Source organism: Mytilus trossulus, chromosome 1 (assembly GCF_036588685.1).
Source record: "Mytilus trossulus isolate FHL-02 chromosome 1, PNRI_Mtr1.1.1.hap1, whole genome shotgun sequence".
NCBI lineage: Eukaryota > Metazoa > Mollusca > Bivalvia > Mytilida > Mytilidae > Mytilus > Mytilus trossulus.
Genome location: NC_086373.1, coordinates 18,329,802 through 18,346,044, shown reverse-complemented (window position 1 = coordinate 18,346,044; position 16,243 = coordinate 18,329,802). Strand labels below are relative to the sequence as shown.

Below are 16,243 nucleotides of genomic sequence, written 5' to 3'. Positions count from 1 at the left end.
TTCCTGAGGTGTCGTTCAATGGTGCAAATAATATAAGATATACCGATCTTTCTGGCATTGATTCTACTTTGTATTCAAGAAAAACTATCATTCCGTTTCTTCAAAAAACAAATACTGTTATATTAAGACAAGCACGGCTTGGGCAAACTCTCAAAGAAGGAACGAACATATTTAACTTGGTACCATCAGTTACTAAGTTGGACATTTCATATAACTACTTGTGGTTTGTACCAAACGACGCTTTCAAATCTAATAAGAATCTGCGTAACCTAAATATGGGCTATAATTTGTTTTCAGAAATACCAATAGCTGTCATGACCTTATCAAAGCTTAGTCGTCTTACGTTGGTACATAATTCTCTTCAAACGATAAATGCCACATTAAGAAATTGGTTCGATTTGCAAAATGAACGAATAAAAACAAAACTAACATTGCATTTAGTTGCAAATGTTTTTAAATGCACTTGCGAAAATTCTGATTTTATTCTGTGGCTTTTCCGTACAAAGATTATTTTTGACAAAAAAGACAAAGCATTCAAGTGTTCATTGGTGAATGGAACCATAACAAATACAAGAAAAGTTTATGAAGAATTCAATCAACTGTTTAGTCATTGTAAAAGTGAAATTTGGCTTCGAGTTGGAGTTTGTTTGTTGGTTGGATTTATCGCATTTACTTTACCAATTGCACTTTTAACTAATTTTAGGTGGCGAATAGCCTATTGTATATACCGTACATTCAAAAAGGTTGTCGAAAAGGATATGAAATCTAAATTTAGATATGACATATATTTATCTTGTGCAGATGATTGTTTGGGCTGGGTAAAAAATACTTTGATTAAAAAACTCGAAAATTCATGGAAAATGTCGGTGTGTATAGAAGATCGAGATATTTTAGCTGGAAAGATTCGCGCTGATGCAATTTTGCAATCGATCCAAGAAAGCAGAAACATTATTTTCATAATTTCTGAAGCATTTAGAGATAAAAGTTGGGGAGAATTCGAGATTCACAGAGCTAAGTACGAAAAATATACAAGAAATCTTCATAAAATCATTGTTATAACAAGAAATGTAAGTGTTGAGAATTTTCCTTCGGAGCTTGGTTCAATTATCAATGACGTGGTACTCCTTGATTGGTCAGACGAGGAAAGTGATAACGTGTGGGACAAATTGCGAATGACTCTTTTTTCAGAATACTTATGATATTAGTTTAAAAATTGTGTAAACATTATTACACCACATAATTTAAATAATATGTTCAAGGATTTGTGATTCGTTAAAAACTTGATCATATGTATTTTCGTATTTACACAGTTCCCAGGACAATATTGATATGTAAAAGAGGGACGAAAGACACCAAAGGGACGGTCAAACTCGTAAATCTAAAACAAACTGACAACGCCATGGCTAAAAATGAAAAAGACAAACAGAAAAACAATAGTACACATGACACAACATAGAAAACTAAAGAATAAACAACACGAACCCCGAACACAACACAACACGAACAACACGAACACGAAATGTAAAGGATGTACTTACAATGTAGGTGAGATTAGGTAAAAATTAATAAATTAAAAATTTGAAAACGATACTATAAACTGGTAGGGCATTCGTTAAGGATAAAAATAAGCTAAACATATTGACAGGTCAAGGACCTCCTGTTCGAGATATTTGAGATTTAAAATATGGCGGGAAAAGGCTGACTCCGACTTTAACCTTATATTTTCATTGGTATTATTTGGGTCTCAAAGCAAAAGAAAGAAAATTAAGAATCTTCTAAAATTTTGGCAAATGACCTATTAATGAGCTATTAAGACTTATATGAAAAAAAATGGGTGTTATGGGGCAAAATATTTTCCGTTATTGTATGGAAAAAAACACAAGGAGTACGAACATTTGACACAAATTCCAAATTGTATAGATCATACATCATGTAACTATAACTATATCGACCTAGATACGCATATCGACCTCATAATTCGTCCTCATATTAATAGTTTATCTTACGTCGATACGAAGCTATAACAAAGGCTTTACCTGTATTGCACTATGAAATTAGTCAACAAACAAAGTACAATACGTATTGGCCTACTTAAGTAGAGTTAAAATTAATAGACTTCTCAGTCTTCATACAATTCGACAGATCCCGTCATGAAACTTGAAAGCATATTTTGAACTGCTGATCAATTATGATGTCATATCTCTAATTCAAAATACCTATATATTCAACTATTTTTTTTTCATTTTTACATCTTTTAATTATTTTACATTATTAAAAGTTTATTTTATGAAAACCATGTATATCTAGAATTAAATATGTATCAACTTCCTATATATATGACAAATTTTAAACAAAGTTTCAGGCCTTGTATTGACACATGATGTTCGGGAAATCCCATACTACATACAATGACATGCTTGTTTTCTAAAAATCTTCTATAGAATACTAAACGTTATTAAAATATATATTTTTAAAAGTTAAACTCATGAAAATTCATTTGCTAGTTTTAGTAAACAATATCAAAAACACTTAATGTATTTCTGTCAGAATAGGGCTAGTTTTACAATTGTTCTTACTTGAAGTTGGTGCATTATATTGTTTCAATTGTTCGATAATAGTTTCCAAGAGAGATCAAATAATTTCTTTTCTTTCCTTGCACTAGATCGATAATATTGCTGATGGATTGGCCAATACTTTTCGGTTCTGACATGATTCATGTTATGCATTGAACCCTTCCTCTCCGCTGTCAGATTTAGAAATTGTTTTTTGATGTTCCTTTTGAATATAAATTCTCTAGGCATGTTCAAGGAGTAAGATAACCAAGCCTTTTAAACGAGAGTGATTATTGTTCTAACTGAACATTTACCCGGAGCAGTAACCTAAGTCTATACTGGTTTTTCCCTCTGAGGAAATGGTCACCATAAAAATATTATTTGATAACATTGGTTTTATTCAAAGATGATGAATTGTAGAATGTTAAAGAACTAAACGTGGATTTTGCAATTGTTTTAAATTTGCTTCGGACATAAATTTATTGTGGTAGATAGATCTTTGCACTTAAACGTTGTATTTCCGGTGAGCATTTTGTGTCTACCATCATGAACATGGTGTTCAATAATTATTTGCACTTGATTCTTATATTTTATTTTTAATCATGCCTACATGTGTATGTTGATGGTGAACCAACATTTAATTCATCTATAGTCATTATAAGAATTAAGTACAAACATGTATATTCATTTTATCTAAATAAGCATTAAAGATTTTTTTGAAAAGATATTTGACGAACGAAGGGAGAGCCGACGCCAAATTTAGGAAAAGTTCATACTAGACTTAACGGTTACATGTAAATGAGGTAATTGAAATTAAGTCCTCAATTAAAATAATATTTCAAATTTTAAGAAAACTTTTGATAAATAAAACTTCAATCTTTTTAAGTAAAATGGAAAGAAAAATATCAATTAAATAACAACTGTATAACATAGAATTGTAATCGGTACAGTAACGGTCACGTGTTTTTATTTAATAATGTTAATACTTACTTCATAAATGCTAATCAAAGTGTACAGTCATAACAAAATGAACCTTTACAGGATATATTTCAGACAACTTTATCCGAATTTGATTTTCGTAACCTGTTGTCTTGTACATGAAACTTTGGGAAAGATGCTTACAGATAGTTACTATATAAAAGCAACCTTATATACTTACTCTTCTTTGTGAAATAAATGATATTGATTGGCTACCAAGAATCATTTGCCGAGGAAACAAAGACAAAAAAAAGAAAAAACGGCTAAAAGACCGTAAGAAATTTACAAACAAGTTAATTAAAAAACACTTCATAGAGAATAAGCATCCAAATAGATACGCAGCAGTATGTATACTCCACCTGTGGAACACGTCGTAGTTTCGTGAAGGCAAGTAAGCTAACAAAACTTTTAAACAGACTTATTAAAAAAAGGATATACATTGTAGTTACGATGCTGTTGTCCGGTCATTAAAGATTGCATATTTTGGCTTGAATATTGATTCACTTATAGGGTCTTTGCATCGGAACTAAACACATTTATTTCTAAAAAGCAGTTGTTGGCATGACACTGGTAATGTTCTTTTCATATATATTATGATAGTATGATACTAAACCTCTAACGGGAGGGATTGTGCCTGATATTCATATGATGAAGACATAATCATTCAATCAGCTTAATTGGGGTCTGGAGCTGGCATGTCAGTTAACTGCTAGTAGTCTGTTGTTATTTATGTTTTATTGTCATTTTTTCTATTTTCTTTTGTTACATCTTTTGACATCGGACTCGGACTTCTCTTGAACTGAATGCTATTGTGCGTATTGTTATGCGTTTACTTTTTTACATTGGCTAGATGTATAGGGGGAGGGTTGAGATCTCATAAACATGTTTAACCCCGCCGCAATGTTGCGCCTGTCCCACGTCAGGAGCCTCTGGCCTTTGTTAGTCTTGTATGATTTTTAAGTTTCTTGTGTATAATTCGAAGTTTTTATGACGTACATTATCACTGTACTAGTATATTTATTTTAGGGGCCAACACAAGGACTCCTACGGGTTTCGTGAATTCTCTCTACATTGAAGACCCATTGGTGGCCTTCGGCTGTTGTCTGCTCTATGGTCGGGTTGTTGTCGCTTTGACACATTCACCATAATGATTTCCTTTCTCAATTTTATGATAAGTCGCATTCGGTAATATTTCAATCAAAACATGAGGACGGAACTGTGGCTTCGACAAGTGGAAATTTTGTTGTCAACTATGACATATATATGCTATACAGTGAGCAAAAAACTTCTGGCGTCTGAAATATTTTAAGGGATATCTACAACCTCAAAATTTGCATGGAATCTTTGTTTCCCGCTACTCCGGAAATATTATCAGAAGACACAATCATGATTGTATATTTCAGATTTAGAAACATCTCCTCATATTTTCATTTCATACATTTAAGAAATAGCAAAAAAGCCATACATGTACAACAAGTATTTTGCACTGATCATCGGTCCTTTATCTTCAATTTGATATAAAACCTACCGTACATTTTACACATTTCAAGAACTACTTCTAATTGTAGGAACCATATTTTTGTTTTAAAGTATTTATTGTGTTTGTACTTTCTGCCCTAGTCGTTGATTAGCAGTTTTATCCCTATTTTACACAAATATTTCAGAAATTTATTGGTACAAAAAATTGTCTTTTTTTATATTTATTGGGGAACTTGCAATATAAAAATAATTGGATATCCTGAAGATTTGAAAAAAATATATAAATCCAAAATTATTTAGACAAAAAGTAACTTAATAATAACAAGAAATTGTCCCAAATACACGGATGCTCCACTCGCACTATCATTTTCTATGTTCGTTGGATAGTTAAACTGGGGTAAAAACTCTAATTTGGCATTAAAATTAGAAAGATCATAGGGAACATTTGTACTAACTTTCAAGTTGATTGGACTTCAACTTCATCAAAAACTACATTGACCAAAAATTTTAACCTGAAGTGGGACAAGCGGAGGAATGGATAAGCGGACGGATCCACAGACCAGAAAACATAACGCCCCTCTAATATCGTAGGTGGGACATTAAAAAGAAAGATGTGGTTTGATTGCCAATGAGAAAACTCTCCACAAGAGACCAAATGACACAAAAATTAACAAACATATGCCACCTTCAAAAAATTTGTAAAATCCATACTGCGTAGTCAGCTAAAAGGCCTTGAAATAAAAAAATTGAATCAATTCAAACAAGAAAAATAACGGTCTGATGTTTGTGCAAAACAATGAAAGGAAAACAAACATGGTATGCTGCAACAAACGACAACATCTGAAATACAGACTTTAGACTTGGGAAAGGCATTTTTTGTACATAAATTAGGCCGTTTGTTTGCTCGTTTGAATTGTGTTACATTTGTCATTTCGTTGCCAATTAAAGCTGACTTTGTGGTATAAGCTTTTACGTTTTTTATGCGAAATGTTGAAGGCCGTACGGTGCCCTTAAGTTAGTTATTTCTGTGTCATATTTGAGAACATAATATTTCTATATTCCTAATATTTTAGCACCAATTAACATTTAATTTATTTTTGTTTGCCCCCATGTACGTATTTTTTTTTATTCTAAATGTGTTCCTCATTTATACCCTGATGCGTGTAATCATCATGAATGTTCACAGCTTCAGTAATTCAGTGAAAGTAAGTGACCCACTGAACAATCATATACTGTACAGTATATAGAAAGGTCATTGTAAGTATAATATAATATAATATTTAAAAGGCTTATATCATAAGCCAAGTATGTTGGAAGTTACATTATGATAAAGATTTTTATCAAACTTATTTCAATTTTGTATTATCTTGTTTCTCTAAATTTCATTATTTAATGCATTTTCCGGTCTAATTTTCATAATTTATTTTTCCAAAGAAGTTTTGTAAAACACATTAAACAGGTTAGTTATATAACTAGGCGATTTGGTCGGCTATAAAAAGGTCATGAGTATTTATTCGTAAATTAATCTTTCAAACAAAAGATTTAAATAAGTCTTTAATCGCAAATTAGTGAAACAGTTAAATCGCATAAAACAATGTTTTGGATAATTGTATGCTTGATATTCCCTTATGCGTTTGGTAAGTGACTAGCAATTGTTTGTTTAGAAAAACTATATTTGTTTAATTACTGTCAATATTATTATAATGATCTGTTACGGATGTTCGCTCCTCTTGTCTTTGAATTTTTGCCAGATAATTGGATTCCTCTGGTTTTATCCATGCTTTACAATTAAAATTATTTGTCCACTAACCCCTACTTTTCTTTCCATAATTTTAATACAAACAGTTTGAAATGTCATCTTCGAACATCTTTAATAAATTCTCGTTATCTTTTTTTTATCGCTTTTGGAAAGAAAGAGGCGCCAAAGTTAAGCGTATCAAATATCTGAAGAGACTTATTTCGCGCCAAATTTGCAAATGCTTATAGATACATAAAAGGCAGTGGCTATTCGTCCGGACAAATAGTCAAAAATGTCTATTCATCCGGCAAGCCGGAAAAATAGCATTTTCACGGTTTTTCGCTATTTGTCCGGCCAAAAACATAATGATGAAGTTATAGCTTTATAATTACATTAGATGTAAGTTTCATTATTATACGTTATTCTGATTGGCTAACATGTTATTCTGTAAACAATTGCATCAGACAATAACATTTATCATGCATGATGACACGAGGTCCCACAAAAAAGTGCACAGGTGAATTAATTAAAACACCATGACCCTTCATATTTTTCGGCTCTTTTAGTTTCTTTATTTATGTACTATCTATTTATAACAGTCTTTTAAAAGGCATGAATTTTTTAAAACAGAGTAGTGAACATCCTTAAGTGGAACTTGTAATTTTATCTGAAACGAAAATAAAAAATGTATACGTCCAACCGTAATTTCTCTTAGTGCATGTAGCAGTTTAGCGGCTGGTATGGCCCGAGAACACAGTTATTGCGTATTGCTTTGTTGTAGACAATTAAATTAAATTTGATAAATCGCACCTGCTCTATCTCTACTTTTTGAACAAACCATATTATTGTTACAGAAACTAATATTACAGATAGAGAGAAACGTTACTTAGCAAAAAGCTTCGACAAAATAAGAGCTACCACGTTGTTTTTATGTCTTAACTACGATAGTAAGGGGGCATTATACTTTATGGTCTGTTGGTCCATTCGTTCGTCCGTCCACCCTTCCGTTCTTCCGTCTGTTCGTCCGTTCGTCCGTCTGTCCCGCTTCAGGTTGAAGTTTTTGGTCAAGGTAGATTTTGATGAAGTTGAAGTCCAATCAACTTGAAAATTAGTACTCATGTTCCCTATGATAATGATCTTTCTAATTTTAATGCCAAATTAAAGTGTTTACCCAAATTTCACGGTCCACTAAACATAGAAAATGATAGTGCGAGTAGGGCATCCGTGTACTATGGACACATTCGTGCTTTTTTAATTGAGTTAAGCCATTTCAATTGATATTTTATACTGTTTTGTTCGTTAATGCAATTGTTACATGTATACTTCTACGTCAGATTAGGCCGGATGAAGATGGGCGCTTGTTCAAGTGTTTAAATCCGCCGCAATTATTTGCACCTGTCTTTTAAAAAGTCATCTGTTGGTCAGTAGTTTAAGTTTTTTGAATATGTGGTTTCGAAGTGTTTCCTGCCTCTCGTTTTTATATAGATATTAAGACGGGTTTGAATGGTTTCACAATAGTCATTTTAGAGCCGTTTATAACTTTCTAATTAAAGTGAGTCATGACTCCGTGTTAAAGCCCGTACTTTGACTTATGATGGTTTACTTTTTTAATAATTGTGACTTGGATAGAGTTGTCTCATTGGCATTCATTCCACATATTCTTATATCTAAATACGTCAACTTAAACGTAATCATCAATTGATAATTTTGTAGGGGTTATTGCCTTATAGTTTTTGTAAAGTTTTTTTTTTACCAAAAGCATGATAGAACGAGAAAAGTGTTTAATGTCATTGTAAAACACACATTACAATAAATGTTTCACCAAGAGATAGGACAATATAGACATGCGTTAAACTTAAATTATTCCGACCGATTATCATTTTTACTTTGAACGCACACAACCAACAAACATGAATAAAATATATGATACATGCGTGAAAGAAACGACAATTAAACGACTAGAAAACTTTTAAAACAAAACATCAGCTACCCTTTACAAATTTCTGACTTTCAAATCCTTAGTTAGATCTGCCCTTGTTTGATGTTGGTGAATTCAGAAAGCACTTTGACACACACAACACATTTAAGAAAGGTCAAACAACAGCTTTTATAGTTATGTGATAATTGTGTGCATCATTTCCTGTCAGCATTTTGGGGAAAAAAACATTGATTTTTAGGGTTAATTTTAGAATTTTCACTTAAAAAAAAGCCAAAAATCAAAATGGACCCCATTTCCATAGACACAAAACCGATAACCAATTTCTCAAGTTTTAGTTGTAAAGTATATTAGTTAATCTGTAGTGTGTGTACAGAGAATGTTAAAAATATGTGACATATGTACATGTAGGTCTGAACACTAATTTTAGTCCTTACAGAGAATGACTCTTAATGTTATTATCATTATAATAATGTCTTTGAATTTTAGGACAGGATCCATGTTCAGACTCTGGTACAGGAACAATATCGCGAAATATCTTAGATGTGCCGTTCTGTGATGCAAGTTTAAATCCCATTTGGTACAAAATAGACGAAAAGACCGGTGAAGATATATATACCGAATGTGTTACGTTCGGAACTTGTGGAACAGTGTACCCGCTATGGATGGATGGTAGCATTATTTTTACTTTTATATACGTTTTACCAAATTTTGTATGCATGCATAATTCTCTTTCATCCAATGACACTAAATATGTAATAGAAATTAAAACTTGTGAGTATTTGTAGCAAAATAATCTGTCAGTCATGATGGTATTGGAATCCGGAGTACATTATTGTACTCAACTCATTCTGAAAACAAACGTATATGCATGGTGACACACTGACAGTTATCGTTTCTGATAATTTTACCAGACACTTAAGAAAAATGATTACTGTCTGTGATGGTTGTAATGCTTAACTTCGGTCAGCTAGTCATTATACACATGTTCAGCACAAAAACATAAAAACTGATATGACTATATAAAATCAGAATGAGCAAAATAATAAATATGAAAATACAAAAGCAATTAAAGCTTGAACAGATTTAGAATAAAACTTATTTAAAGATTGTTTTAAAAGTGTACAAATATAACAAAATGCATTTGTATGCCTGTTTTCAACAACAAAATTCCATAAAAGGTTCGACTTTTCAATCAATTAATGACGGTTTCTTGTTTTTGTTGTTTCCAAATATATTTTGCCATGATTTGTTCTACCAGGCAGTATACCAGAGACAAGTGAAGGTATTGTTGATAGGAATGTTTGCCAAGTAACACCGGGAAACTGTTGTAATAGAACATATGCCATACAAGTGAAAAATTGTGGAGACTTCAGAGTTTACAAGTTAACATTTACATATGGTTGTTATCAAGCGTACTGTTTTAGTAAGTTTACCTTATAACTATTAGCATAGTTAAATCGTTTATGTTGCTATAATACAGACGTTATCAAAAGGAGAATTTAAACTATTATTTCAAAGAGAGATCGAAAAAATCATAAATTCATGTCAAATGTTTGTAATATTGGAGTTCTATTGAATCAACACCTTCTTCCTCGTCTATAGTATATCCACCTTTCATCGAGGGTCAACGGATTAAAATAAATATTCGTTTATTAAACATAATCTTAAGATTAGTCCAATTACAAATGTATATCTAAACTTGTCATAATAGTTAATATTTGTAGTACATGTACTACATGTACATTTGTAAATATTTCTATACATAAATATTTTTTTTGTATATGGTTTCTTTATTCTACTTTGGCCAGAGGTAACGGGGGAAGGATGTTCAGATTTCGCAAAACATGTTCAACCCCGACGCTTTTTTGCGCCTGTCCAAAGTCAGAAGCGTCTGGCTTTTGTTAGTTAGTCTTGTATGTTTGGGTTATTTTTTTTAATTTGAGGTATATGTTTTAGAGTTTAGTGTAACGTCCATTTTCACTGAACTGGTACACAATTTTATTTAGGGTCTAGCTGAGGACCACCCCAGGGTGCAGTATTTTCTCTCTTCGTTGAAGGCCTATTGGTGGCCTTCGGCTCTTGTCTGCCCTTTGGTCGGGTTTTTGTAAAATTCTCAATGTTATTATAATGGAAACAATCTGTACTAGGTTTGAAGCTACCTTAAATCTACTTTCGAATCATAATTGACATTAAATAGTTGACCCTATATCTGGAAAAGAAGGAATAAGTCTTGAGGCTCGCGCACAGGTGTTCCGTTTGATTGGCATATCAAACAACCATCGTTTGTGTTATGAATTAATCAAAATTAAGCCATTGGAGGACTACACAACAGAGATATTTAATAAATGCATCTAAATAGTTTCGAAGGACAGACTCCGACCGTCACTATACGGTCATAGGAAATCAGTCACAATTTTTTAAACCTCTTTCATGTACATGTATTTGTATTTTCAAATTATGACCGTTTGTGTTAAGTTTGTTTTGAGGCACTCATAGTATTTCTTAAACAAACATTCAACGCCTGAGTATTGTTGCTTGACATGGTTGCTTTGAAAAGAATTCAAATGCCTTACCAAATCATCTTACTTCTCTCCACATTTGTTCATACATTTTAAGTCACTTACTTCAGGAAAAGTGGTCAACATTTCATGCATATAGATTTAAGTAAAGCAAGTTGAATTTCTAAAGAACAGCTTGATTTCCAAGATTGCTTTGTTCCAGAATATATTTTCAAGGCGTTAGAGATACGTGTGTGTAATAGAAAAAGTAATCATACCGGTTATACAATTAAAGACGATTCTTTCTATTAAAAATTATAAAAAAAACTATTGAAAGCATAAAAACTCAGTAATTATCGATGATGTAAACGTGTAAAAGAAAATCGTGTGTTTGAGGACCTCATATTTACAAGTCAAAACGTTGACCTGTTGAGCAAAGGGAGAAAACTGTAATAACAAAAATCACTCGGTATTCTTTAAATTATCACCAGAAAAAAATAGAAAATTAAAACTTTTAAAAATTCGTAATAATATTGAAACAATGATACAAAATTAAAGTCCAAAATCTGAATATATTAGTCATTATCACTCAAACAAGTAAAAAACAAAAAAAAACATTCAACCATGTAGTTTGCCGTCAACACATAAGTAAAACAAACTTGGGCATCTCTTTGCGTCAATGTATTAGGTATTTATATTTTGTTATGCCATAGATTTTTTGAATATTCTACTATTTGGATAACTTGGCAGTCAAGCGTGCATTAAGAGTACATTTTCAAATAAATGTGTTTAACATAAACGCATGTCAGAGGGAAAACAAGAGCAACTTGTATAGTCTTTTAAATATCTCTTTGACGCACTGTATGGGAAAATTGACACAATCGTTTCCTAATTATTATTTATCTATATTTTAAGTAAAAATCAAAAAAAGATATCAATATGTTAAGTTGATAGGAGATAGATATAACCATATATGAGATAATCACACACATACATTCTTTTAATTTCAGAGGCGTCAGACGAAGTAACCGATTGTACTGAAAAGGGTAATTTTAAATGTGGCGGAGGCAATACCAAAGTGTTAATAGCTGTTAGTTTGGTTGTTGTATTTGGTGTACTCATTGTGGGTACTATCGTCTGGTAAGTATCTCACACGTGTATATATTTATTTCCATTTACACAGTAAAAGGTTGATATATACTCTGTTTCTAAGAGACGGACACTGTGGGTCGGATTTGAACCTGGTACCTAAAACAGGTAAAAGTTCGTACGAAGATGTCTTATACTTCTCGTACACATTATTATTACCTAATAATTCAGAGCGCTGAACAGAGAAACAACAACTACTTTTTTTTTTAAGTTAACGATCTTACGTACTAAAGGTGAGCGATACCACGATGGTTACTTTGAATGAATTACCAAATACATTTGACTGATCCTGTCGAACACTTAATCTACATTATATACATAATCTTCATTATCTGAAGGAAAAGTCCTTTACGAAACAATTGAAGACGGTTTCCTGATAAGTTTAAACACATGTTGTAGGACTGAATTACATAACGATTGTTTCAGTCTTGTCATTTTACCCCTATTTTGTTCAATAAGCTCATCATAGATACCAGGACTAAATTTTGTATTTACGTCAGACGCGCGTTTCGTCTACAAATAACTCATCAGTGATGCTTGAATACAAAAAAAGTTTGAAAGGTCAAATAGAGTACGAAATTGAAGAGCATTGAGGACCAAAACTCCTCAAAGTTTTTTCAATACAGCTAGGGTAATCTATTCCTGAGTTCCTAGTATTTCAAAAGTTCAAACGTTTTGTAAAAAGTAATTTATAAATATGACCATATCAATGATAATTCATGTCAGCACAGAAAATATTGACTACTAGGCTGGTATTACCTTTGGGGAATAAAAACTCCACCAGCAGTGGCATCGACCCAGTGGTTGTAAATAAATTCTTCATAGATACCAGGATTACAGTTTGTATTTACGCCAGACGCGCGTTTCTACAAAAGACTCACTAGTGACGCTCGAATCCAAAAACAGTTTTAAAGGCAACAAAAAGTACGAAATTAAAAAGCATTGAGGACCAAAATTCCTAAACATTTTGCAAATACAGCTTAGGTAATCAATTCCTGATGTAGAAAAAGTCATAGTATTTCAAAAATTCAAAAGTTTTTTAAACAGTTAATTTAGAAATCTGACCATTTCAATGATAATTCATGTCAGCACAGAAAGTACTGACTACTGGGCTAGTATTACCGTCGGGGAATTAAACTCAACCAGAAGTGTCATGGACCCTATGGTTGTACATATAGTAATCATAGTTACCAAGACTACATTTGTTTTGTGGCAGATACGCGTTTCGTCTACAAAACACTCATCAGTGAGGATTGAATCAAAAAGGTTTAAACGACAAAATAAAGTACGAAATTGAAAAGCATTGAGGATCAAAATTTTTAAAGGTTTTGCCACAAATACATGTATCATTTGTTTAACAACTTTTCCATTTTTTAGGTGTTACTTTCGAAGAAGACCAAGTCTCATGAGGAAGCCAATTCTGGCAAACGAAAATACGAACAATAGAAATAGTCAGCCACCTATTGTCCATATCAACGAACCAGCTAATCATTTTTCAGCCGAGTCAGTGATGTGAGGCATAGACTTTTATTATGCTGAGTCATCTGGCATAGCTGGCTAAAACAATCGTTTTAAAAGCTTTTATTTTCATTTACATGTATTATCAATGTTTTGTTATTTAAATAATAAAAAAAAAATCAGTCAATTCCCACTCCCTAATTTCTATGTTTAGTGTACCACTAAATCTGAAGAAATGACTTAATTGGCATATATTTAATAAATATCACATTATAATGAAATGCATAACAGTGACACAACAGCACCATAGTAAATTTTTGTAACAATAATTGTCAAAATCAAATTATTTATATTTGGGTATACACCATCGTAGTCTTTCGTCTAGCTCGTAAATATTACACTTTTTATAAATCTTAGATTAAATTTAATTTTCTAAACCTTTAATAAGATACATATACAAAATTTTGAAATTATAAAAGCATGACTGACACAATTCAAACTTATACTTATACTTATAAGAAGTAGACAGTAAAGAAATTTAAGCAAAGACAATAAACAAAAATCACAAATGCAGCGAGAAATTCCCGCACCCGGAGGCGTCCTTCAGCTGGCCCCTAAAGAAATATATATACTAGTTCAGTGATAATGAATGCCATACTAAACTCCAAATTGTACACAAGAAACTATAATTAAAAATGACACAAGACTAACAAAGGCCAGAGACTCCTGGCTTGGGACAGGCGGAAAAATGCAGCGGGGTTAAACATGTTTATGAGATCTCAACCCTCCACCTATACATCTAGCCAATGCAGAAAAGTAAACGCATAACAATACGCACATTAAAATTCAGTTCAAGAGAAGTCTGAGTCTGATGTCAGAAGATGTAACTGAAGAAAATAAACAAAATGACAATACTACATAAATAACATCAGACTACTAGCAGTTAACTGACATGTCAGTTCCAGACTTCAATTAAACTGATTGAAAGATAATGTCTTCATCATATGAATATCAGGCACAATCCTTCCCGTGTGGACATTTTTTGCACAGTTACCCTGATTAACCGAAACGTTTAAGCACGTCCTGCCTCAAACGGTAAACCAGCATTACAATATAACCAATACATCACCAAGGTAATACCCTCTTTGATCTTATAAATGTTACCTCTTAAGGTTGCACTTTATTTATTAATACAACTGTTTCACAAACAACGCCTTTTTGGGGGAAATATATAGTATTCATAGGTATTTTGTAGCATAGATACAAGGTGATGGAAATAATGAATTTTGAGGGTCATTCAAAGTGAAGGGAAGGGTAGTACATACATGTAGTTTTGGTAAACATTTAAACTATTAGAAGTTCAGGGCATACTATTGTTGAACACGGCCCTATGTTTTGATCTTTGAATAAGATAGTAGTGTAAATCATCTTTCCGTGCTATGATATAATTTGTATACATAGCTTCATAGTAAAGATGACACAATTAAAGCTGAAAAGGAGGTACCGGTAAAGGAGGTTCCTATGGAAATTGCATGTCTTATATTTACAGAAATGCAAACTAAACTACTCATCTATTTGATTATATATCTATAGTTTCGAATTGACTGATAACGATAATCACAGGAGAGAACTTTGGAAGCTCCAGATTATAGAGTGTTAATGTCAATTTCAATGATAAAAAATACCAGAAATACATAAGACGAGTCCCAAAATCGAAATTATCTGTGTTTTAAACTACTGTCATTATCTTAACTCAATTTCTGTTAATTAAACTTATGTCATTTGCAAGCCCAAACGCTACAAAATACACTAAGGATTTGTGCTCAACGGAGTTCTACCTAGTAAGAAGGTACCATCCTTTTCTCAAACAGTAACTTGTATTCATATTAATCAGTCGAGATTTTGTTTCATAAGCTGGATATGAAATGGAAGTCATCTAAATGTCCCCACGTCTATAGCACACACAGTAAATTAAAAGCACACATTCAGACAAAAGTGAAAATGTCCTTACCCGACACCCCATCCCCTCCAAAAATGGCATGCAATTAACATAGATTCGTAATTTGATACAATTCATATCCGTTACCACTGACTTGCAAGTAAAAAATACCCGTAGTCAGCATAATTCAACATGAGCATTGTTAAAAGTACGTTTGCTAAACTTGGTTTTTAAAGCGATTATCAATTCTATACAAATGATAAAACAACAAACCATATTGATTAAAATTCATATCAACAAATCTGGAATACCAGAACGTTTCTATGCAAAATGCACAATATCATAGCATCACTTATTCAACAAGCAACAATAAACAGAATAGTGTTGAAATTAAACTTGTATAAATAATTGATGCTGGTATCTATTTCCTGGATTAACCTGACATGGAAATCAAATGAGCTTGAAATGCATCTGTCACAGACCAAAGTCAACATGTACAACTTGATCACTAAG

General features: G+C 32.2%; 1 protein-coding gene across 1 annotated transcript; it reads left to right on the top strand.

Moving 5' to 3' along the window:
• Positions 1-6,559: 6,559 nt before the first annotated feature.
• Positions 6,560-13,910, top strand: LOC134706888 (oncoprotein-induced transcript 3 protein-like). The gene is made up of 5 exons (XM_063566236.1): positions 6,560-6,646; positions 9,173-9,355; positions 9,945-10,109; positions 12,195-12,324; positions 13,711-13,910. Exons 1-5 carry the CDS (start codon positions 6,604-6,606, stop codon positions 13,847-13,849), a joined length of 660 nt encoding a protein of 219 aa, XP_063422306.1. The 5' UTR covers positions 6,560-6,603; the 3' UTR covers positions 13,850-13,910.
• The last annotated feature ends 2,333 nt before the right edge of the window (positions 13,911-16,243 follow it).

Bases quoted from the DNA above. Each gene is read 5' to 3' on its own strand.
- LOC134706888 (XM_063566236.1), top strand. From the start codon at position 6,604: ATGTTTTGGATAATTGTATGCTTGATATTCCCTTATGCGTTTG. The intron at 10,110-12,194 runs GTAAGTTTACCT...TTTTAATTTCAG, and splicing joins TTATCAAGCGTACTGTTTTA to AGGCGTCAGACGAAGTAACC. The intron at 12,325-13,710 runs GTAAGTATCTCA...TCCATTTTTTAG, and splicing joins ATTGTGGGTACTATCGTCTG to GTGTTACTTTCGAAGAAGAC.